We start from the raw sequence: 26,667 nt of genomic DNA on the forward strand, positions 1-26,667 counted from the left end.
TAGTCCAAAACTTTTTTTTTTTTTTTGACTTCTTATCTGTCCTGTCACAGACTTTGTATTATAGTGGAGAGTGGTCATAAGTACATTCTTATTTCTATCAGGAATATAATTGACCACTATAGTGTCGTTCATGAAGTAAAATGATTTTGTACAGGCTGTGGACTGTCTGTCATCAGAACACTCGCTTTCAGATGCATTACTGACATGATCTTCAAACACAGAAAGTAATTCCTCATCTGTGGAGGCATTTACTAATTCTTACAACTCGTCATCAGTCAATGCTCTAATCACCATAGAGTCACAATTCAAACTGAGCACAAACAAAAATGCATTAGAATTGTTGAGAATTGCTAAGTACAATTTCCTTTAAAACGAAAATGCAAAAAACAAGCCCATTATTGTAAACGAATAGTGGCTTAGGTGATTGTTGAAAGTTTGAATGATCGAAATAATTATTCACATAAAATACAACAAAATACAGTTCAGTATTTTCATAAGAAGGTAAATATCTGACACTAAGTAATCATATCTGTGGTGGGTCATAATGACCTGAACGTTACATATACATTACGTTATTACAGTTCAAGACCAGCTACTTAAACTATTTTAAAACATGTTTAAACATGTGCTGCTCTAGTATTTTCGGACAAAGTCACTGAGTTTTATAAACATGTCTTGGTATTTAAAAAATAAGAAATGAAATGTATATTCAGTTCAGGTAATACAGACCTGAACAGAACAGTAGGGTTAACGTACAGGTCCAGCATTTGCCTGGCATGAAAATGGGAAACCACAGAGCACCATCTTTAGAGCTGCTGACAGTGAGTTTGAACCCACCATCTTCCGATTGCAAGCTTAGATCTACATGACCCACACCACAAAGCCAACTTCCTTGACTGTAACTTACTATATACTGTACAGTATATCTCATTTGCAAGTAACGCTGTTGTGTTTATGGGGTGTGTTAATTATACGAAAGCCATTTATCCAATATTGTTTTTTGCAAATGTAATTATAGTAAATCACAACAGAAATAAGTTGTCACACAAACGTATTTCTAATTGAACCCATTATTGCATGATAATGAATGTGACTGAATGCAGTTGTAACTATCTTTGTTGAGAAACAGGTTAACTGCATTTTATTAGGCAGTAGGGATGAGAATTCTTCTTACTTGAGTTTCGCTCACATACCTTCCTGAGTCAAGCAAATAGAGCTGCACTCTTTGCGTGAATGTGCTAATCACAACAGGTTGTAAACATTTCTCCCTTGGTGCTGTTTTAAAAATGCATACTTTCAGTTAATCTGTCGTCACACATCGCTGTAGAATTCCTTGATTCCGGAGTACAATAAATTGGATCTTCTTTATTAATAACGGATTATTTGCAAATAGAATAAAACCCAAACAAACCAAACCCCATGGCACTATAGCCCGTGAAGGGCCTTGGCCTACCAAGCGACCACTGCTCAGCCCGAAGGCCTGCAGATTATGAGGTGTTCTGTGGTCAGCACGACAATATTCTTGGCTTTCTAGACCGGGACCGCTATCTCACCATCAGATAGCTCCTCAATTCTAATCAAGTAGGCTGAGTGGACCTTGAATCAGCCCTCAGGTCCAGGTGAAAATCCCTGACCTGGCCGGGAATCGAACTCGGGGCCTCAGGGTAAGAGGCAGGCGGGCTACCCCTACACCACGGGGCCGGCAAATCAAACCCAGCTTAGGAAAATATTATTGAATAAAAATTGTGTTGTTTTCTTGTTTTTATTGTAACTTTATACTTAACTGTAAAATTATAACTACTTTTTCATTTAAAAAAAAAAAGGAATGAAGTACAGAATGTAGTTTAAGCTGCAAATGCAACCTGAAAAGTAGATCTATTAGCTGATGCTTGACTGCCCTGAAATGTCTCATGGCTCTTCAAATGGTGAGTTGATTTCCAAACTAATACACCGGGAACAAAATAATATTACAGTGCACTTTATTTTGTGGGATTTCTGTGAAATACTCCCAGGCTCATGTTTTTCTTATAGTGGTCAACAACAAGCGCTAAAAATATTACTGTGAATGGAAGACAAAAACACCTCCAAATTCGTCCAGTTCACCGAAACATCACAGCAGGTTATTGTTCACAATGTACAACTTGCTTTTCCTTCTCGAGACTCTCGTGAGCTGTGTCATTAGCAAGGCATCAAGACATGCCTCTTGTTTTCTGTGCGTATTAGAATGAAGTATCTGTCTGGTATGATGCCTTAACACATTCTTGAGTGACTAATAAATCAGATTTTTTTTGTAATATCAGTTAATTTATAACTGTTAGGCTCTTCGGTCCTCTGAAACTAACTTTGAGTAAATACATTTCTAAACTGAAAGAGAAATGACTTAATTAAAATAGAATGACATGTTTAATTCTTGATAGAACATCATCAGTTTCTATCAAATCACACTCAAATATTTAGAAAAATTATTTGTTTTGTTACCATTGATGCTTTCACGACCCATACTTATAGATATGATGTAGGCTTTTGAGCTTACGCCGTGTCAAGAAAATAAGGTGAAATTCTTTACGTTTCGCAAAGAACTTTGCCCTGAGTCTTCAGAAGAAAATCTCGACTGTTCACGAGGAAGATTTCTCCAAGAATGAAGTTTGAATTTACACGTTAATAATAGAAGTGGAAGTGGTACCTTTATTCGTCACCAGATGGCTCACCATACGCAGTACAGCGCTAGCATTCGAAGCAGAAGCTGATGGAACCATCAGAATCAGTCTGAGAGGGAGTCACATAACAGGTGTACATACATATGAAAGTATGACATTGACACAAGCCTGGAATGAAACATCCAGTAACGAGGAATGTACAAATTTGGAAAACACCGAAACAAAATAGCAATAGTGAAGGGACAGGGAAGGGAACTACCTACATAAATCCTTAATGACTGGCAACCAGGTATTACTTAATTGATAGCCAGTGTCTTTGTTGAAATTGTTAGGATTTCCAAGAATTTCCACAGCTTTCCATATATTCCTGGACCTGTAGTGTATAGTGTGGGTAAGAGCTCGAGCATCTTGGAACATGACATCGTTACCTGACGATAGGGTGTGCTCAGCTATTGCTGATTTGTCTAGCTGGTTGAGAATATTTTGTTCCTATTCCTTGATACAAGTAGCAATAGACCAGCATTTTTAGACAATGTATAGCTTGCCGCAATTACAGGGAATTTCGTATACCCCAGGATGTAAAAGTGGGGACAATTTGTCCTTCCTTTTTACCTAGACTGTGAGCAATTTTAGTGATGGTGCCAAACACAGTTTTTATATTGTGTTTCCGGAGGACCTTCGCATTTCGCTCTGTGGTGGTGTGAATGTAAGGCAGGTAGGAGGTCCCATTCACTTCTTCCTTCTGTAAGCTTCGCTTGGTGGTTTCTCTGGGATGCAGCTCTCTATGAATCTGCACACTGCTGTAACCATTACCCTTGATCGTGACTTTAAGTGTGTCCATCTCCACCTGGACACTTGATGGCTCACAAATTCAAATCACCCTCTCGGTGAGTGTCGTGAGAATGCCTTGTTTTTGTGCTGAATGGTGGTGAGAATCTGCATGAAGGTAGCGATTTGTGTGGGTAGGCTTATGATAGATGGTATGTCCTAAGGATCCGTCCGGTTTCTTTCTTGCTAGAACATCCAAGGAAGGCATCTGTCCAACTCCATCTCAATAGTAAATTCAATTGAAGGATGTTGCTGATTTAGGTGGTTTAAAAATGGATGAAATTTCTCAGGACCTTCTGTCCAGACCACAAATGTATCACCAACATACCTCCACCAAATCATAGGTTTGACGAGTGCTGAAGCAATAACCTCCTCCTCAAAATGCTCCATTAAGAAATTAGCTACTATGGGCGAAAGTGGACTTCCCATAGCCTCTTCGTAAAAAGAAATAGCTGAAAGTTATGCAGTGGTAAAATAGCTTAGCAATGTCCGCAGGGAACAGATGTTTACTGAGAGACATGACCGAGTCAGTCGGCACTTTAGTGAACAAGGACTCCACATCGAAACTCGCCAAGTGCATTAGGTTGAAGGGTTATGGTTGACAACTTGTTGATGCACTGTATTTCAAAGTCAGCACGTTGTCAACAATTTGTCCCCACTTTTACATCCTGGGGTACAGAAATTTCCTGTACTTGCGGCAAGCTATACATTGGCCAAACATGCAGGTCCATTGGTACTCGTATCAAGGAACATGAACGAAACATTCGTCTCAACCAGCCAGACAAATCAGCAATAGCTGAGCACGCCCTGTCATCAGGTTATGATGTTGTGTTCCAAGATGCTCGAGCTCTTACCCACAGTAGACACTACAGGTCCAGAATTATACAGGAAACTGTGGAAATTCATAGAAATTCCTAACAATTTCAACAGGGACCCTGGCTATCAATTAAGTAATACGTGATTGCCAGCCATTAAGGATTTATGTACGTAGTTTCCTTCCCTGTCCCTTCACTATTGTTATTTTGTTTTGGTGTTTTCCAAATTTGTACGTTCCTCATTACCAGATGTTTCATTCCAGGCTTGTGTCAATGTCATACTTTCATATGTGTGTACATCTGTTATGTTGTTACCTCTACTACAAGCGGTAACACCAAACAAGGCACAAACAGAGTTAAAAGGGGAAGGAAAGAGCAAACTACACAATATAAGGAAACACTACACACTCGGAAAAACAGTAGCTGGCATTACGCGGATCTCCAACAAAACATGTATGTAAAAAGCAGTAGTGCCAACTAGTGGACAACAAAACGGGAAGACGAAAAAGGCTGGGAACCTATCAAAGGCATGGACATGGCTTAGACTGCGAATTCTGAAATAAATTCCCGTGATCCTTAGATTTAAAAAAAAATATTATTTACAAAATAATTTTACAAATACATTCAAATACAATTCCAAGTTACGAGCTATAAGTTCAGTGATATACATAGCTTATTTCGTAGCAGTGTAAATTCAAATCAACTATACATCTAGTTACCAATGCAGTTTTACAGTGCAATTTACAGTGATGTGAACAAGGTTATCCAAAACCTAGCGTACCTAAAGTGATACAGAACTACCAGAGGCAAACCCCAAGGGAAATAATATTAAACTACATTCTACATATGTTAGTGAAACAAGAAATGGGAATGCCTCGGAAACGAACAGATAAGCCCAGCTGAAAAACTAAGGCGTCATAAGTAACTAATTTGGTGAATCTAGGCGAGGTTAGGGCAGACTCCTGTATGAAAAGCAAATCAGAACATTATGGAAATTTTAGCAGGAACAGAATTCAAGAGTGCTTACCCGAGGAGAGTGCCATCCCGGAAACTGGGGGACGTCAACCAGATAGGCTGCTCGCAGACAGATAGACCAAGACCGACAGATTTCAGGATACAGAATTAATTCGAACCCTGCCTCGCTCACTATATATAGGAAATTCCGGCCTTGGAGGCAGCCAATCAGCGTGCACGTGTTCCCTATCACCACCTAGACTCACCAATCACAACCTTACTTTCGATCGCGAACTTTGACTAACATTCTAGAATACGCCTGATCGCGAATGTCGTATTTCCAGAACAGTCAGAAATACTTTCTAGAATACACTACAAACAAAGTAACACACCCTGTACAAAAGTTATGAAACTTTCTGGATCTTTCCAGGAACTATAGAACAGAATTCTACTATTTACAAATGCCTGTGTTACAATATTATACAGTACAGGTTAGGTCAATAAAAATAAAACATCATATTGTATTTTACAAATAAATTCTTCAAAAAAATACATTTCACTCGCACTACATAGTTCACTTGTAACAATGTGATTCCTTCTCAGTCTGATTCTGATGGTGCCGGGCGAGTTGGCTGTGCGGTTAGGAGCGCGCGGCTGTGAGCTTGCATCCAGGAGATATTGGGTTCAAATTCCACTGTCGGCAGCCCTGAAGATGGTTTTCTGTGGTTTCCTATTTTCACACCAGGTAAATGCTGAGTATGTATGTATGTTCTGTCCGTCAGCGATGCCGCTGGTGGGATCCTCAACAGCTCTGCCATCGGCTGTCATACATGGCCTAGGCATCACTGAAGAGGCGTACTAGGGAAATGAGGAGTGAGGTAGTTTCCTGTTGCTTTCCTCACAGAGCCAGAGTTGCTATTACATATCAGTCTTCCAAGCCCACTGAAATGCACACACCAACCGACCCTATGAGCAACATTTTCACACCATTCATAGCAGGGACTGGCTGCATGAGGATTGGCATTACCAGCCTCATACCTCGGTCACTTTCATATTGTCAAAGCCAAGGATAAGACAGAGACAGATCTATGAAATGCTGGGGCTGTACCTCAATCAAGGCCATGGCCGCTTCCTTCCAGCTCCTAGGCCTTTCCTATCCCATCGTCGCCATAAGACCTATCTGTGTTGGTGCGACGTAAAGCCACTAACAAAAAACAAACAAAAAAATATTCTGATGGTTCCGTCAGCTTCCGCTTCAAATGCTAGCGCTGTGTTGCGTACGGTGAGCCATCTGGTGATGAATGGAGGTACCACTTCCACTTCTATTATTAACGTCTGAATTCAAACTTTATTCTTGGAGAAATCTACCTCGTGAACAGTTGAGATTTTCTTCTGAAGATGCAGAGCAAAGTTTTCTGCAAAACATAAAGAATTTCACCTTATTTTCTTGACATGGCATAAGCCCAAAAGCCTACACCATGTCTAATTTTTTTTGTTTATTTCTGTTTAAATACTTACGAATTTGAAATCTGGAACTTACCGTAATGATGTCATCCTTTGTCTCTACTCCACATATGTGATTACTATTTCTCTCTGCTTTTTTGCAACAGTAAATGAAAAGAGGTTTGCAACTATAAATGCAATAATAATCTTTTTTATCTAAGTTTTAACCGGTCTAGAAAGCCAAGAATAACGGCCGAGAAGATTTGTTGTGCTGACCACACGACACCTCATAATCTGCAAGCCTTCAGGCTGAGCAGCGGTCGCTTGGTAGGCCAAGGCCCTTCAAGGGCTGTAGTGCCATGAGGGAAAGGGGGGGCATCTAAGTTTCACTATTATCAAACATGTCCAGTCTACGATACTCTTATCGTTGTAAAGGTCCTCCAGCTTACCGGTATATCAGATGTGCTAACCCCCTTCACAATCGCTGCATCCTGCACTGGGCCATAGATTTACAGTAAGACTTCTCTCTCAAAGATAAGGAGTTTGTTGAACTCTTGCTTCCATACAATCCACGTGTTGCATCCATGCAGTACAGCTAGTTGTATCAACATTCTATACAGTCAGATTTTGTATATCTTGATAGGCTTCTTGACTCAAGGGGATGACTGAGACTGTCATAACACCAGTTTCCAGCTTGGATCCACACATTGATTTCTCCCTTGCACGACACATCTTCCATAAACATGGCGTTGAGATATTTGAACCTGAGAACCTTCTTAAATGATCTGTTCCTAACTCGAAGCGGCCGTAATATTCTTCCCATGCCTACTTGTCCCCAGCTCAGCAAAAAGTACTCCTCTACTGTATCTTTGCCTCATTGACAAGCAGGCCAAATTGACTCGCCATGGTCTCCAATTTCTTGCTCATGCTTATCAGCTCCTGTCTGGATTTAGATAGTAGGGCCATATCATCAACATACATGAGGTGTGTAATGTTCTCTCCTCCTAATATTGATGCCGTTGAAGTTGTGGCAGAACATTTCACGCATGTTCTCTCCAGTGCAATATTGAATAGAGTGGGAGATAATCTGTCACCTTGTCTCAACCTGTGTGAGTCATTTGAACAGGCTTTTTCTGTGTGTACAATCATAGATCTTTAAGTTTATGAAGAACACATGCACGTCTTCACCATATTCCTACACTTTCTCAGTCAGTTGCTGTAGGACGAAAATATGATCCACTGTGAACTGATTGGTTCGAAATCCATCTTGGTACTCTCCAATCTCTGTACTGTGATGGGTTGTATTCTGTTGAGGGGACAGAGGTGCTGGTGGTGATTATTGTTTTAAGAGGAAGTGCAACTATCTAATCACTAACACTAATCAGAGGGAAAAAATGAAAGGGGTCTGACACTTTGAAAAATGAAAGTATTAGCCAAAGAAAGATAAGAGCTATGAAAGGCAGTAGAGTGAAAGACTCCCTAAGAGGTGGTGGTGGCGGTGATTTTTGTTTTAGAGTAAGTATTAACACTAATCATGGGGAAAAAATTGAAGGTATCCAACACTTCGAGAAAGTGTAGGAATATGGTGAAGACGTGCATGTGTTCTTCATAAACTTAAAGATCTATGATTGTACACACAGAAAAAGCCTGTTCAAATGACTCACACAGGTTGAGACAAGGTGACAGATTATCTCCCACTCTATTCAATATTGCACTTGGCGAAAGAAAGACAAGGGCTACCAAGGGTGTGAAAATAAAAGACACTCTAGGCCTCCATGCACAATACTGTTGGGGTTCAGATAAGAACAAGAGTTGACCAAGGGAGGTCGGATAGGATAGATGAAAGTAAGCAGCCTGGCACAAATAAGTGGAAGCAATGCCATGACTCATAGCAAATGATAAACAGAGCAATTCCACAGTAGTTATTGCAGTTCATTTTATCACTCTTCTTGTGAATTGGGTAAATTAGGGGAGTTTTCCACTCCTCTGGGATCACCTTGGTGGTCCAGTTCAATTTGATCCACTTTACAGTCTCCTGTGGAGCCGGGCATCTTCCTCCAGGATGAACTCAGTTGGAATTCCATCCTGTGGTGGGTTCTTCTTCAGCCTGTTTATCTGCTTCTTGATCTCATTCAGTGTAGGATCTGCTATGGCTGGTAGCTGAAACTTGAATGCTCGTGGGATTCATCACAGTAAAAGATGTTGTGGAATACTCCTTCCACCTCTCAGTGATGCCATAGTAATTGGTCAAGATCTCCCCATTCATATCACTGACAAATTTCTGTATGTATTGTTATCCCTTCTTGAAAGAACTGACCTTTTGGTACATTTCCAAATTCTGCCTCCAGAATTATGTTCTTTAAAGAATTTGTCCTAGCTCTTCTAAGGGCTTTTTCAGGTCATCCTGTGGACTTCATCACACTGTGCCTAACCCTGAGTAAGACCTGTTTGTTGTACAGTTGGACTTGGCTTCGTTCCTCCACTCGACAGTCTCCGAAACAGATCTCCTCGCCTGCAATTTGTGTCTTGATCATCTTATCAGGCACATTTGTTAGAGTGCCCTGGATCTCCATCCAGTTTCATTCTGGGTTGCCCTCCGTGCCAAGTACCCCAAGTTTAAATAATAATAATAATTAATTAATGTTATTACGTCCCACTAACTACATTTTTGATTTTTGGAGACACCCAGGTGCCAGAAGTTTTTCCTTCAAGAGTTCTTTCGTGTGCCAGTAAATCTACTGACATGAGGCTGACGTATTTGAGCACCCTCAAATACCACCGGACTGAGCCCCAGGATCGAACCTGGCAAGTTGTGTTCAGAAAGCCAGCACCTCAACTGTCTGAGACACTCAGCCTGGCTACCTCAATTTTATTGAAGCTGTTTCTGAGTTGCAGTTGGAAGACAAAGTTACTTGTCTTCGTCTTTGAGCTTCTTGATATGATAACATACTAGTTCCTTGTGGTATGTAGAGAGGTAGGAACAAGGAAAGGAACACATAATAGGACGAACATAATGGCAGATAAGTATGGAAAGAGGAAGCAACAGAAAGATGAGACAAGGACAAACTTGAAAACACAACTCAGAGGAGAGAGGCTATCTATTTGAAGATGGTAGTGTTTGAAGATTTGGAGATTGTCTTTGTTCTTTTGTGGTTTCATGGTGCCATAAAAAATTATCAGAGTTCTTGATATCCAGGATCTCCATGTCCTCCCAACAAACTTCCTGTACCGCAACTAAGTCAAGTTTATACTTTTTATTTTTTCATTTCTTTGACAAGAATAGTCACAGCACCTGTTTTAAATAAACTTTGAACTTTTCAGGTTATAAATTGTTAAGTTTTCTCAAAATGGTTGTTGTCTATTTTCTGAGGCTTCCTTGTTATGTTTTGTAGAGGGAGGGTGCTGGCCTCTCAATAAATCTGCATAGTTACCCTCACAGCTCTCAGGGTCACCAACTTTTCTGTCAGGGGTTGGCTCCCTTAGCCTTTGAAGATCCCTCTTCGTCCCACAGGCAGTGGTTAAAACAGATAGATCTTTTACCCAAATTAACCCGAGTGATGGGTGCCACTTCTGCCATATCCACTGTAACAAAGTCTATCTTGCCTGCAGCAGATGCCATTGAGGTCTTCATCCATAACGCTGGGCTAGTGTCATTCTTATTATTAACCCATGGAGAGAGAATGTCCTGGTATTATACCCCCCTCAGGAGTGGAGGTAACTGATGGTTCCTCCTTGGCTGCAGGAATTTCATAGATTAATATATTATTTTTATTTCATATTTTCAGCTCACACCTATAACTGGATTCAGAGTGGGAGACAACATTGCATACCTGGAGGAAATTTCACGTCGGCATCGTTCTAGAATACTATCGAAACTGCACGACATTATTGTTGTCTAATAGCGGATCTGAAACAAGAATGGTTTTTACACTCGGAGCATGAATATTTACAGTGTCATTTAAATAGATGAAATATGCTGTTATGCATTTGGATTACATAGTGAACCATCAGTGAAGTGATGTTTCTGCTCAGTTTACCTTTGTCACAGTGCAGAGAAAATCTCTTCTGATCCAACTCAAAAGACCCAGAAGATTTGTAATGTACAGTGTACTTATCAGTACTTGCAAAGTGTAAATAAAGAAAAATGAAATCTCTTTTGAATACTGAAAAATAATTGTTTTTTGTGTATCATGTGATATTATTATTATCACCATCATCATCCCAGGAACATGGGTTTAAACCAGAGTTAGTTGAATTTTTGGAGCAAGGAGAATAGTCCATGTGAAAGATCTCTGGTGACACACATATTATTATTATTATTATTATTATTATTATTATTATTATTATTGATTATTGATTATTGCATGATGGAAAGATGGGTGAATATGTGTGTGTATTTCTTATGTTGAATTCGTAAGTAATTAATGATATGCGTCACTAGAAGTTGAGCTAGAATATTCTTCTAGTACCTGTAGTATTGTTTTACAACTTCATCAAATTATTTCGTTGACTTGTAGACAAATTAATTGTAGATAAGTGTTTCATCATTCAGGATTTAGGTTATAAGTTGCTTTCAAGGAATATACGACATCAAAGAAAGGATCCTTCGCCGCCGCGGCTCAGTCACGGCCAGTTAGATTTCTTTCTTGCATGATGACGGAGGCAGAAGTTCAGAGATTCGGTAGAGCTCTCTCTTTCGTGTCAGAATAGGAGTGCAAACGTACTTGAATGTGCCAGTATTGGGACACAGGATATGACGGAAGTACCTAATGGGAGGAGTGAGGAAATAATAATGGAGGGACAGCATAAAGAGGAGGAACATCTTGAGATCACTAGGGCATTGGTGAAAAGCATTCTAGCTATTCCGCTTAAGAACGTTAAGTTGGAAATCCAGAATGGATTGCGAAAATTGGAGGAAGCTCTCGATGCTGGAGCAGCATGCAGGACATCCTGGAAGAGAGCTAGGGAAAATCTAAAATGGGAACAAACAACCGTAGAGATAAATGAATTGCCTACGACACCGTTAGTGACAAACGGGGAGAAGAAAGATAAGGAGAAATGGGTCGAGATTTCCTATAAGAAAAAAACAAGAAGAAGGAAATGAAGGAGGATAAAGATATCCAACCTTTAACAGATAAGGTAGATTCTGGCAGAATGGAGGTCATTGATAGTGGGAAATCAAGGGATCGTTCTGATGCTGTCCTTATCAAACCAACAAACGGCAAGATTTTTGCAGATGTTTTGAAGGGTATTCGGAGTAAAATAAAACCGGAAGACAGCGGTGTGTGTATTCGATCTATTCGTAAAACTCAGACCGGGGCGATTCTTCTCACTTTTAATAAAGACACACAAAACGAGAACAGGGACAATTTTAATAAATCTTTAAGGGATGTCCTTGGAACGGATGGCGATGTGAAGACTTTAACTCCCCGCACTACCTTGGAGATTCGGGACATGGACAGTATCACCACTGCTTTAGATGTAGAGGAAGCTGTAAGACAGGATCTTCAGAATTTCGAAGGAGAACTGAAAGTCTCAATTAATAATTCGAACAGCAGAGGGCAAAAACTTGCTATCATTGAGATAGAAGATAGGAGGCTCAGAAACTTTTAGATATGGGTAAAATTAAAATAGGATGGTTGGATTGTAGAATCTGAAAAAGGATCATGGTATCTCGCTGCTTTCGATGTCTTTCGTATGGACACCATGCACGAAACTGCAAAGGTGTAGATAGAAGCAAAATTTGTTTTAAGTGCGGAGAAGCCGGGCATAGGGCAGTAGGTTGCAAAGCAAATCCGAGATGCATAATTTGCACAGACATTAACGTCGACGAAGCTAATCGAAGTCATGTACTTGGCTCAAAAGCCTGCACAGCGTTTCGTGCAAGCTCTCGAAAAGGCTAAAACTAGCAGTAAATGATGAAGGTTATTCAGGCAAATATGCACAGGAGTAGAACTGCCAATGATCTTTTGACGCAGATGACCTTTGAGATAGGAGTAGACGTATTTCTTCTCAGTGAACCTTATCAAGACAGAGACCACCCAGGATGGTTCGTGGATAATTGTGGGACAGCTGCAATTTGGATACCAGATTTGGGTAGATGCCCTGTATCAAACCAAGGATGTGGAGACGGTTTTGTTTGGGTCCGCACTGGTAGGTATACTTTAGTGAGCTGTTACTTTACGCCAAATGAGTCAGTATTTGAATTTCAGGCTAAGCTGGAAGGCCTAGAGGACGTATTATAAGGTTTTGATAATGGTTTAATCGTGGCTGGTGATTTCAATGCCCAAGCACTAGAATGGGGTATGCCACAGTATGACTCTAGAGGGCGCCGAACTATGGACATGGCCGCTAGGCTGGGTTTGACGGTCACTAATATTGGAAATGTGCCAATGTTTCGACGACCGGGCTGTAGAGGAACCATACCAGACGTGACTTTTGTATCTGAGGGCATCGTGTCGAATATCAATGACTGGCGGGTGATTGAAGAATACACAGGAAGTGATCACCAGTACATTACTTTTTGTATTCTTCCTGAAACTTCACAGATTAATATTACATCGTATGAACCAACGCGGTGGAATATAGAAAGTATGGTCAAAGAAAAATTTCTTGCTATCCTAAGAAATGAAATGGATAGTATAACAGAACAAATATGTTGTTATAAAAGGAAAGAAGCCGCTGAGAAATGTGTTGAGCTCACTATGGAGCTTATTCGGAGAGCATGTGATCTTTCCATGACTCGTAAAACATCACGAAACAAGAAGCTTTCAGCGTACTGGTGGACCAAAGATATTGCTAATCAGAGAAGACATTGTCTGCAACTTAGACGGAAGGCACAGAGAGCACGAGTCAGCCAAGAAGACACCTCACTCACAGCTGAGTACAAGTCGGCGAAGAAAGAATTGAGAAATGCTATCAAAACGAGTAAAGTCGACAAATGGTGGAAAATGGCTAAAGAAGTGGATGACGATCCATGGGGTTTAGGATACAAGATCGTTATGAAGAAACTTGGAAGTTTCTTGAACCCGATCATGGACTCAAATGCAATGAAGGATATCGTGGATACATTATTCCCAGATCATCCTGAGAGGTCTGCTGCTGATGATGATGACTTCATAGATGATGTGCCACTTTTTACACTAAAAGAATTGACGAGAGCGATTAGGTCCCTTAGAAATAAAAAGGCCCCAGGACCAGATAGTATTCCAGCAGTGATATTAAAGCTGATAGCAGATTTCTGTCCAAAACTACTGCTGAAAATGTACAATAGCTGCCTGCTATCGGGGGTGTTCAGTGTTCGCTGGAAAACAGCTCGGCTAGTTTTAATAAGCAAAGGAAAATCTGGGGGCTATAGGCCTTTATGTATGCTGGATACTGCTGGTAAAGGATTAGAGAAACTTTTGCAGCCAAGAATACTTTCAGCAGTTCAACTAGCTGGGGACCTCTCTGATCGTCAACATAGTTTTCGAGGAGGGCATTCGACAATCGATGCAGTATGGGAAGTGTTGAATACAGCTAAAAGGGCACAAATGGGTAATCATCACTCTCGAAAAGTGACACTCCTTGTGACCCTTGATGTTAAGAACGCTTTCAACTCGATCAGTTGGAATGATATATTGGAAGCACTTCAAAATACTTTCAAACTACCGGAGTATCTCATGCGCATAATGAGAAATTATTTGAAAGATCGTACTCTAGTATATCACACAGAAGATGGGCAGAGAGTGAAACGGCTCACAGCTGGTGCAGCACAAGGGTCCATCCTTGGCCCAAATCTGTGGAACATAGTGTATGATGGATTGTTGAGGTTAGAGATGCCGGAAGACACAATGCTAGTGGGCTATGCTGATGATATAGCTGTTTTGATAGTTGCTCGAAATTTGGAGTTGGCTCAGTTTAAGCTAAATCAAGTAATGCGACGGGTGAAAGATTGGATGGCGAATCACAGATTACAGCTTGCAGATCATAAAACAGAGATTGTTCTCTTGACAAGAAAAAGGATCACGACCGTCATTCCAATGTATATTGGACAAACAGAAATCGAAACATCTAGAAGTATAAAGTATCTCGGAGTGACACTTGATACCAAACTTACTTTTTGGGATCATATCAAATAGGTGACAGATAAGGCGGTAAAAACAACGATTGCTCTGAGTAGATTAATGAGCAACGTTAAAGGTCCGAAGTCTAGCAAACGACAACTTCTGATGTCGATAGTTCACTCGACACTTCTATATGGTGCCGAAGTCTGGGCTGAATCTCTGAAGTTTGAAAAATACCGGTGAAGGATAGCTGCGGTACAGCGGAGATCAGCTTTGCGTATTACAAGCGCATATCGCACAGTATCCGAACCTGCGGTCCTTACGATAGCAGCGGTAGCACCGATTAATTTACTTGCCTTAGAGAGACAGGAAGTCTGGCAAACTCAAGGAGAGCTCGGAAAGAAGCGCGCTAAGGAGCTAGCTTATAGGCAACGAATGGAGCGGTGGCAGCAAAGATGGGAGGAAGATCCTCGAGGAAAATGGACTAAGCGGCTGATACCACATCTAGCTGATTGAGTTGCCCGAGCTCATAGCGAGGTTAACTTTTACATTACGCAACTATTGACGGGTCACGGATACTTCTGGAAATTTTTACGTAGAATAGGTAGAACGAGCAACTCGGCGTGTATTTATTGCAATGATATAGACGATGTATTTCACACATTTTTCGTATGCTGTCATTGGTCAACTCAGAGAAGATGTTTATATACTGAGCAAGGAGAGTTGACGCCAGAAACTATTGTGCAGGCGATGCTACGAAACCAAGAATCTTGGGATCAGATAGCAGTATATGTAGAAGACATCCTGCGTCAGAAAAAGAGAGACTGATATGAATGCTCATGAACGGCAGTAAGGAGAAATAAGGAAGAAGAAACCTAAGAAATTAGCACGACACCACCCTGAAGTAATGCGAGAGCGGTTCCGGGGTGGAGATATACGTCGTGGGAAAAGGGTGTGTGGGTTTTAGTGAGGAGGAATCTCACATGCTTGTGGAGTGCAGACCCTCACAAGTGTCTAATGAAAGATTTCCCACACTTCCCTCGTAAAAAAAAAAAAAAAAAAAAAATCATTATTATTGTTGGATCCTCAAATAGCACCACCAAAGGTTATGCGGTTATAAGGAAACCGCAAAAACCAATGGCAGCACCGAAATGAGGCGTACTAGGCAAGACTAGGAGTGAGGTAGTTTGCCATTGCTTTCCTCACATTATTATTATTATTATTATTATTATTATTATTATTATTATTATTAAAGCGTGCGAGTGCGAACTGCCTAATGATGGCGGCTATGTGGAGTACAAGAGGTGCGGAAATGCATGGCACTATGATTGCTCCACCCTGAAGGAAAATTCGTACCGTGCGATGAGAGCAAGGACAAAAATACAAAATGGCGATGTGCTGAATGTAGAAAGAAAATGGACACTAGCAATATTGCTAAAAAAAAGCGCTGACTTGACGGACATCAACAAAAAATTAACAATAGTTGTGGGCTTGAAAGATGCAGTGAATGAAATGAAGGAAGAAATAAGGGAAAGTGTTAAAAGTCAGAAGTTCATTTGTGAACAGTATGAGGACATTAGGACAGGAATGCAGAGCATGATTAAACAGATAAAGGAGTTGGAAAAGAAAGTGGAGTGTTTAACAGATGCATGCGAAGAAAAGGATGATATAATTCATGAACAGGAAATTAGAATACAAGAACTTGAACAATATTCCAGAAATAGAAACCTTTTGCTACATGGTATTCCAGAGAAAGACGAGGAAGATGTTGAAGAAATAGCATGCAGAATTGCAGCAGAGCTGGATGTTCCTTTGTGTAAAACTGAAATAGATGCAGCACACAGAGTTCCAACTAGGAAAGAAGGAGTACCCAAACCCATCATAATTCGGCTACCAAGGAAGAAGAGAGACTTAATGCTCGGAAGAAAGAAAAGCAAGACCATCCTTAACTCCAAAGTTATTGGACCAACTGAAGGAGGGAAGGTACTTGCCATAGAGCAGCTGTCCCCTTACATGGCTAATCTTCACTGGGAGGCATGGAGACAGGCGGACACCAAAGGATGGAAGTACATATGGGTGAAGCAGGGAAAGCTGTTCCCAAGAAAGGAAGAGAAAACTACTCTGGTAAGAATTCTTCCAAGAAAATGACATTGAAAAAATCCAGTAACTGGCTGAAAGTATCAATATTTATTTTACTCTAGTGTATCTTAAATTTAGTTATGGATGTTAGTTACATTGATAGTTGTAGTTTATTACTAGACTCAAAGTTCTACAGTAATTGTGATGAATGGCTACAGATGACAAAGAAACAAGAAAGTGAAATGTGTGTACTTCATATGAATATAAGATCAATTAGAAAATATTCGGATCAGATGGTTATAATATTAAGACACAGCTGGCCACTGGTAGATGTGCTAATATTCAGTGAAGTAAATGTAAATAATGAAATGAAAATTGAGCAGTTTGAGTTATTCAATAAGAAATGTTTCTAGGGGTGGAGGAATAGTCATTTATGTCAAGGAATGGTTCATATTTAAAGACAAGACATTTATAACAAATCAGTTTGAAAATTTATCAGAGGAAGTTTGGATTAATGGAACACTATATGGGATCATTATGGCAGTATACAGACCACCTGACTATAATCCAAGGGATTTTGTGGAGGAGTTAGATCTTCATTTACAAAGTATGAATGCCAGAAATTGGGGACATGAGCATAGATATCATCAATTAGTTCATTGCATTAACAAGTTCACAAGGGAAGAATATGTAAATGGAAAACTAACACAATCCTGCATCGACCATGCACTGATTAGGAATGGGAAAAATGTAAGAGATTCTGCTGTACATACATACATTATCATTATAGACTGTTCTGCCTTTCAGCGTTCAGTCTGCAACCCTCTGTGAATTTACTAAACGTCGTCACAATCCTCGATTTGCAACTAGTGTTGTGGCCTCATTTAGTTCTATACCTCTTATCTTTAAATCGTTAGAAACCGAGTCTAACCATCATCGTCTTGGTCTACCTCTACTTCTCTTACCCTCCATAGCAGATTCCATTATTCTCCTAGGTAACCTATCCTCCTCCATTCGCCTCACATGACTCCACCACCAAAGCAGGTTTATGCGTACAGCTTCATCCATTGAGTTCATTCCTAAATTAGCCTTTATCTCCTCATTCTGAGTACCCTCATGCCTGTTAGTACCAGCAATCGTTCTTGCTACTTTCATGTCTGTTACTTCTAACTTATGAATAAGATATCGTGAGTCCACCCAGCTTTCGCTCCCGTAAAGCAAAGTTGGTCTGAAAACAGACCGATGTAAAGATAGTTTCGTCTGGGAGATGACTTCCTTCTTACAGAATACTGTTGATCGCAACTGCGACCTCACTGCATTAGCTTTACGACACCTTCATTCAATCTGACTTACTATATTACCATCCTGGGAGAACACACAACCTAAATACTTGAAATTATCGACCTGTTCTAGCTTTGTATCACCAATCTGACGTTCAGTTCTGTTGAATTTCTTACCTACTGTCATCAATTTAGTCTTTGAGAGGCTAATTTTCATACCATAGTGATTGTACCTATTTTCAAGTTCCAAGATATTAGACTGCAGGCTTTTGGCATAATCTGCCATTAAGACCAAGTCGTCAGCATAGGCCAGACTGCTTACTACATTTCCACCTAACTGAATCCCTTCCTGCCATTTTATACCTTTCAGCAGATGATCTATGTAAACTACGAACAGCAAAGGTGAAAGATTACAGCCTTGTCTAACCCCTGTAAGTACCCTGAACCAAGAACTCATTCTACCATCAATTCTCACTGAAGCCCAATTGTCAACATCTATCGGCAGCCCTGAAGATGGTTTTCCGTGGTTTCCCATTTTCACACCAGGCAAATGCTGGGGCTGTACCTTAATTAAGGCCACGGCCGCTTCCTTCCAACTCCTAGGCCTTTCCTATCCCATCGTCGCCATAAGACCTATTTGTGTAGGTGTGACGTAAAGCCCCTAGCAAAAAAAAAAAATTCTTTATTACTGTCCAGAAAGATTTCCCTGCTGCTTGACCTAGCCTTTCCAGGTTATTACCAAAATCTTCCCATGACGTCTTTTTGGATTCAACAACTATTTGTTTCGCTCTGTTTCTTACATGCTTTCTCTAGATCTACGAAACATAAACACAACTGCCTATTCCTCTCGTAGCATTTTTCAATTACCTGGCGCATACTGAAAATCTGATCCTGACAGCCTCTCTGTGGTCTGAAACACACTGGTTTTCATCCAACTGCCTCTCAACGACTGACTGCACCCTCCCTTCCAAGATGCCAGTGAATACTTTGCCTGGTATACTAATCAATGAGATACCTCGACAGTTGTTGCAATCCTTCCTGTTCCCTTGCTTATAGATAGGTGCAATTACTACTTTTGCCCAATCTGAAGGTACCTTACCAACATTCCATGCTAATTTTACTACTCTATGAAGCCATTTCATCCTTGCCTTCCCATTATACTTCACCATTTCAGGTCTAATTTCATCTATTCCTGCTGCCTTATGACTATGGAGTTTATTTACCATCCTTTCCACTTCTTCAAGCATAATTTCACCAACATCATTTTCCTCCTCCCCATGAGCTTGGCTGTTCACAACACCATCAGGATGATTTCCTTTTACACTGGAAGATGTTCAAAATATTCCCTCCACCTCTCCAGTGATTCCCTGGGATCTATTATGAGTTCACCTGAATTACTCAAAACACTGTTCATTTCCTTTTTCCCTTCCTTTCTAAGATTCTTTATTACTGTCCAGAAAGGTTTCCCTGCTGCTTGACATAGCCTTTCCAGGTTGTTACCAAAATCTTCCCATGACTTCTTTTTGGATTCAATAACTATTTGTTTTTCTCTGTTTCTTTCATCTATGTACAAATCCCTGTCAGCCTCGGCCCTTGTTTGGAGCCATTTCTGATACGCCTTCTTTTTACGTTTACAAGCTGCTCTCACTTATTCATTCCACCAAGATGTTCGCCTTTTCCCATCTTTACACACAGTTGTTCCTAGGAATTCCCTTTCTGTTTCTCTTACAGCATCCCTGTATGCCACCCATTCACTTTCTATATCCTGAACCTGCTTACTGTCTACTGTTCGAAACTTCTCACTAATCAGATGCATGTACTTCTGTCTAATTTCCTCGTCCTGGAGATTTTCTACCCTTATGCGTTTGCAGACAGATTTTACTTTCTCTACCCTAGGCCTAGAGATACTTAGTTCACTACAGATCAGATAGTGGTCTGTATCATCGAAAAATCCGCGAAAAACTCGAACATTCCTAACAGATTTTCTGAATTCGAAGTCTGTTAAGATATAGTCTATTATGGATCTGGTACCCCTAGCCTCCCATGTGTAGCGGTGAATAGCCTTATGCTTGAAGAATGTATTCATAACAGCTAAACCCATACTAGCACAGAAGTCCAGCAAACGCTTTGCATTCCCATTAGCTTCCATATCTTCCCCACATTTACCAATCACCCCTTCGTATCCTTCAGTTCTATTCCCAACTCTCGCATTGAAATCGCCCATTAGGACTATTCTATCCTTGCTGTTGACCCTGACCACGATGTCACTCAATGCTTCATAAAACTTGTCAAATTCATCCTCATCTGCACCCTCACATGGTGAATACATGGACACAATTCTTGTCCTAATTCCTCCAACTGACAAATCTACCCACATAATTCACTCATTTACGTGCCTAACAGAAACTATGTTGCGTGCAATGGTATTCCTGATAAAGAGCCCTACCCCAGACACTGCCCTTCCCTTTCTAACACCCGTCAAGTACACTATAATCTCCTATCTCTTCCTCGTTATCTCCCCTTACACGAATATCACTTACTCCTAGCACATCCAGTTGCATCCTCTTTGCTGACTCAGCCAGTTCTACCTTCTTTCTTCAATAAGCCCCATTAATATTGATAGCTCTACATCAAATTCCATTTTGTTCGCCAAGTTGTTTCCAAGGAGTCCCTCGCCTGTCAAATAGGAGTGGGACTCCGTTACTCCCATAGGTCCGAGGCTTACTTAAAATGTTCTGAGCTCGGTAAATTCATGAAGTAGGATGCTACCCTACTTGCACATAGTCCAAGTGAGGATCTCTCCTCTAACGGGTTATGGACCACCGGTGGATTGTATAGTCCTAGCCGCCTGAGCACAAGGAGGGCCAGGACTCAGAATATGTCCGAGATGCCCACTCCCATTCCATAGCAACTGGTACCCCGACTCTCAGGACCACTTACTAGGCCACTCAGCCGTTGCCCATAGTTCATGAACTAGGACGTGACTACAGTAACCCACAAACATGAAGCATGATTCTGCTGTAATTCAAACTAAAGTTTCTGATCATTACATAATAACTGTACAGATATCACATGATACTAGGTGTAATAAATATGTTCCAAGTGAAAATGTTATAGATAACATACAGGAAAGGGTGAGTAAATCCATGTTAAGAACAGAAATAGAAATTATTGGAAAAGAAATAAATGAGAATATGAGTTCAGATGATATATACATGAGGATTTGCAATGCAGTCAACAAGGCAACTGACGAGACGAAGGATACAAAGAACCAGAAGAAAAGGAAAGACACTCAACCGTGGTTGACGGGTGTTATAATAGAAAAAAACAAAGAAAGGGACAGACTTTTCAAAAGATGGAAAAATGCATCAAATTTAAATCCAGAAAATAAGGAAAATTTAAGTTTATATAAAAAAATGAGGAATGATATAATAGCTGATATTAATATAGCAGAAAGATAGCAGATTGCAGTTTGAAAGTTGTAGAGGGGACATGAAGAAAACTTGGGAAGTATTACATGATGTGCTAAAGACTAAAAAGAAATGGACAATAGAAGAAATGGTAAGACATTATTTAGGAAGGCAAGACTCACTAGAAAATATAGTTGATAACTTTTCAAAAACATTTTCAGAACAGCTAGAAAAGGTAGTACATGAATGTAGGGTACAACGAAGACCATTACCTAATACAGAGAGACTTTCATCATTTTATCTACCACTAGCAAGTAAAGCAGATATAGCAAACATAATTGAAGGAATAGACATAAATAAATCACCAGGCATGGATAAATTAACAGTTAAACATCTGAAAGATAACATAGACATAATATCACAAGTAATACAGAAGCTAATCAATAAAATAATAGAGACAGGTATTTTCCCAAAGGATCTGAAGACTGCCATATTTACAAACAAAGTTCACATTTACAGTATGAAAACTATAGACAGATATCTATTCTTCAAACTATAGGTAAAGTAATTGAAAGATACATTGCTGATCACCTACTCTTATATTTAGAAAAATTTGAAATTAGTAATGAGCAGCAATTTGCTTATCAAAAACACAAAGGTACAAGCAATCTTCTAGAGGAATTCTCAAATTTGATCAATGGGAAGCTAAATCAAGGTATGCACATTTTAGCTAGGTTTATTGATTTCTCAAAGGCATTTGATTCAATTTCCCATGAAAAAATTATTGCAGCCTTAAGCAAAATTGGGGTAAGAGGAACACCACTAAAAGTTTTTGAAAGTTATCTGACTGACCAAACGTATAGGGTAAAAACTGATAATATATATGGAGAAATAACTTCTATTTAAAGAGGTGTTCCACAAGGAAGTATCCTAGGACCCATTTTGTATATTATTTTTGTCAATGATATAGGCTATGTTTTAAAAACTGTAATATTCTATGTATGCAGATGATAAACTAATTGTATCAGTACATAAAAACCCAAAAGTGGCAGAGAAGCAGTTAGAAATGGAGAACAACTACTTTCAAGAATGGTGCCATGATAAGGGTCTAATAATTAACACTTCAAAAACAAAAGTCTTGTATATTACTACCCCAAAAATACAGAGAGAAAACAGGCCATTCAGTTCAGTGCATACATGATGGTGAACAAAAATCATGCAATTGTGACTATGTAATAGAGGAAGTTGATAACATGAAATATCTAGGTATAATAATAGATATTTTTCATGGAAACAACATATTAATAAGTTGTGTGAAAGACTGAGGCTAAGCTTGTTCAAAATACAAATGGTTAAGTATATAATACCTCATGAAAGCTTAAAAATGGTTTATCATTCACTTGTTGAGTCACTTATATCATATGGTGTAAGTGTATGGGGATCGGCTTCTGTTACAGACATAAACATGGTACAAATGTTACAAAATCGTATTGTCAAAGCATTCTTTTGGTATGAAAACAGAGGAATACTTAGCTTCAGTGAGGATATGTTAACAGGGATGTACCAGAAGGAAAGGCTCTTGAGAGTTAAACAACTTTATATGTACAACATGATTAAAGAAACTTAGTGGAAGCCACAATATAGAATTGTAAATGAACATACAGATGGAAAAAGACTGAGGCATATAAGTTATTTTCAGGTCATTAGGTACTACAACAAATACGCATCCAGAACACTGCAAGTTGTAGTTCCTAAATTTTTGAACAAGTTGCCCTCAGAATTTACACACCTAAAAACAAAATATCAACTAAAAAAACATGTGAAACTATGGATCATAGATAATAAAATAACAGTTTAAATATTTATTCGTGAATGAAAAATGTACCAAAGACTTATCTACTTTGAATGACACTTTCAGGGATTGAGAAAAACTCACAACACAGGACAAAACTGCATTGCTAATGTAAATGGACAAACCTTATTAATGTTGTAAACAGTAAGGATTGCAACAATGTACACAAATGTAAAACAACTTCACTGGCAGATAAGCACATCAAGTGCTTTGCAGGTGTAAATAATTGCAAAGATAATATCCTACTGCATATTTGCAAAATATTTTAGATAAGTTATAAATAAATAAATAAATAAATAAATAAATAAATAAATAAATAAATAAATAAATAAAAATAAAATTATTATTATTATTATTATTATTATTATTATTATTATTATTATTATTATTATTATTATTATTATTATTATTATTATAAATTAAAACATAGAAGTAATTAAACTAGAATGTCCAGTTTCGACAACCAGTCCACTGCGCTTGTTGGTGTCAATTCATGCAGAGCCCGTAAACCGTCCTTAAATGCTGACAGTGGACAGCTCTCAACAACGTGAAGCAATGTCTGCTTCTCAGCACCACACTCATGCAGCACTTTCACAATATCTCCACTTTTTCATCATATATCGGCACCTGCCATGGCCTGTTCTGAAACAGTTCAGTTTTGACCACTCATGTTGAGGAAGATCGAAACCTGGCACTTTCTTTGTTTAATCAGAAAGGCGTTGGTGGGTGGACATTGTTTCCCTCCCTGTCTCCATTCTGTTGTTACACTGAATTTTTCATAGGAGTGTAGATCAGTCCAGAGTGGATTCTGGGATTTTAACCTCATCACAGGTGGATCTCATAAGGCATTGAACATGAGTGAGTTCCTGTGTGTAAAGGTCTTCTTGAGCAACTGAACTTTCGCTGCTTTTCTCCTCAGATCTGTAGGAGCAATGTTTGCTGAAACAGGCAGCCACTGAGTAGGAGTGGACCTCACTGTTCCAGTAACAATTCTCATGGTTTCCTTGAGCTGTACGTCAATCTTGCTCGAATGTACACTGTTTTCCCACATAGGACTGCAGTACTCACGAGCCGAGTATGCTAGAGAAAGTGAAGCAGTGCGAAGAGTGTTTGCATCTGCACCCCTAGTTTATGCAGCAGATATACACTTGTACTCAGCTTCTTTGACAGATTCAAGCAATGCTGTTTGAATGACAAGGATCAGTCCAGTGTGACACGTAGATATTTTGGGAAGAATGAAATTAGTAAAACTTAAAAACAGGTTTAGAAATATTTCCAATTTCCCTGCCATCATCTTCCTAGCATTATTCCCGCACAGTGGCAGGGTCCACTTATTGGCACATCTGTCTCCATTTAGACCGATCAATGGCATCTTCTGGAGTGGCATTCACATACACCATGTGTCATTCTCGATGCAATCCATTCACAGTTAATTTGGTCGACCACGCGGTCTCTGGCCTTCAGGCTCTAGATGCATGGATGTCCTTGCTACAGAGCTCTCTTTCTTGCAAATATATTCATACCAGTTTCCCTGCCATCTAGAGTCAAATATAACATTGAAATGACACATTTTGCCAGTGAATTTGCTAAGTTTTGTTATGTTAGGAAATTAATGAACTGTCATCATCATCATCATCCTCAATACTCCACTCCAGCAAGCTGGTTGCAGGTGTTTTATGAGCCTCTTTCACCGGGCGAGTTAGCTGTGCGGTTAGGGGCGCGCAGCTGTGAGCATGCATCCGAGAGATAGTGGGTTAGAATACCACTGTCGGCAGCCCTGAAGATGGTTTTCTGTGGTTTTCCCATTTTCACACCAGGTAAATGCTAGAGCTGTACCTTAATTAAAGCCACGACTGCTTCCTTCCAACTCCTAGCCCTTTCCTATCCCATCATCGCCATAAGACCTATCTGTGCTAGTGTGATGTAAAGCCACTAGCAAAAAAAAAAAAAAAAAGAGACTCTTTCAACTCGTCATGTCCATCCATAGCTTATGATCTACTTTTAACTACCAATTTACATCATGATTTGCAAGGTCTTTGAAAATTTGCTTTTTCCAACCACACGAGGATTTCCTCTGCTTTTACCAATAAAACTGCTTGCATAGTACGCTCTTGGGGTCCTATTTGGAACCATCTTTCTCATAAACCCATACCATTGTAGTCTGCTTAATTTTAAGGTTTCCAATAGACTCTTATCCAATCTAATTTGTTAACGGATATTCTCGTACCTTTTTTTATTATTATTAACAAATACATCGCAAATGGGAAATATCCTGGTGGCAATGGTCACTTACGGTAGTGTAATAATAAAGAATAAAGAATTGGAAATGGAAACATGTTACAGACATAAAAATTAGTATTTGGAATCTACTTTAAAAACAAAGACACATATAGTTTTGTTTTCAGAAAAAAACTCATAAAGGGGGGTGAAAAGGACTGAAAAATGGGTTGAATCCTTTAATGGGGATACTAATATATAAAAAACTGAATATGTTACAGACGTGAAAATTGGCATTTGGAATCTCCTTTAAAAATAATGAAACACTTTATTTCTTTCAGAAAATCCATTTAAAACGGGGTTCAAAAGAACCAAAAAAAAAAAAGTTGAATTATTTTTATGATGTTACTTATATCTCAAAAACTGAAGATGTTACAGGCATGAACATTGTATTTGGAATCTCCTATAAAAATAACAAAATGCAAATTTTTTGTTTTAGGAAAATCCATTTGAGAGGGTGAAAAGAATTGAAAAATTGGTTCAACTTAAAAAGAATGTATCTACAGCATATCTCAAACACTTAACATGTTACAGACATGAAAATTGGTATTTGGAATCACCTTTAAAAATAAAGAAATATGTTTTTTGTTTTTGGAAAATCCACCTAACTGGGGGGCAGGGAAGGACTGATAAAGGGGTTGAATTCTTTTTATGGGGATATTTATATCTCAAAAACTTAAGATGTTACAGACGTGGACATATGGAATCTCCTTTAAAAATAAAGAAACAAGCTTTTTCTCGAGTTGAGAGGGGACTGTTTTTCCACATGTACAGTTCTATATGGCATGTTCCAGAGTAACCTCTGCCAGTAGCCTGGTCATCTTAGCCCCGAAAGGCAATACCACAAACGTGGTTTACAGAGAGGTTCTGGGGTAAATGAAACTCAATTTTTCAGTGAGCTTTTTACTTGAAGGATTTTTAAACATAGTACCCTAAGGATTTTCAGATATAGTACCAAGGAACGATTACTTTTATCAAGTTACGAAATTCACACGAGCGAAACTGCGGATAACAGCTAGTCCAGGAA

At 39.3% G+C, this 26,667-nt stretch overlaps 1 protein-coding gene across 1 annotated transcript in view; it reads left to right on the forward strand.

Annotated features, from left to right (window-relative positions):
* LOC136865962 (protein broad-minded) overlaps positions 1-10,871 on the forward strand; it is a 108,815-nt gene extending 97,944 nt beyond the window's left edge. Inside the window, exon 9 of the mRNA XM_067142530.2 lies at positions 10,483-10,871. Coding sequence (XP_066998631.2) covers positions 10,483-10,596 — 114 coding nt within the window. The 3' untranslated portion in view covers positions 10,597-10,871. The remainder of the gene's footprint in view (positions 1-10,482) is intronic.
* The last annotated feature ends 15,796 nt before the right edge of the window (positions 10,872-26,667 follow it).

This window comes from Anabrus simplex, chromosome 3 (assembly GCF_040414725.1).
Source record: "Anabrus simplex isolate iqAnaSimp1 chromosome 3, ASM4041472v1, whole genome shotgun sequence".
Taxonomy (NCBI): Eukaryota; Metazoa; Arthropoda; class Insecta; order Orthoptera; family Tettigoniidae; genus Anabrus; species Anabrus simplex.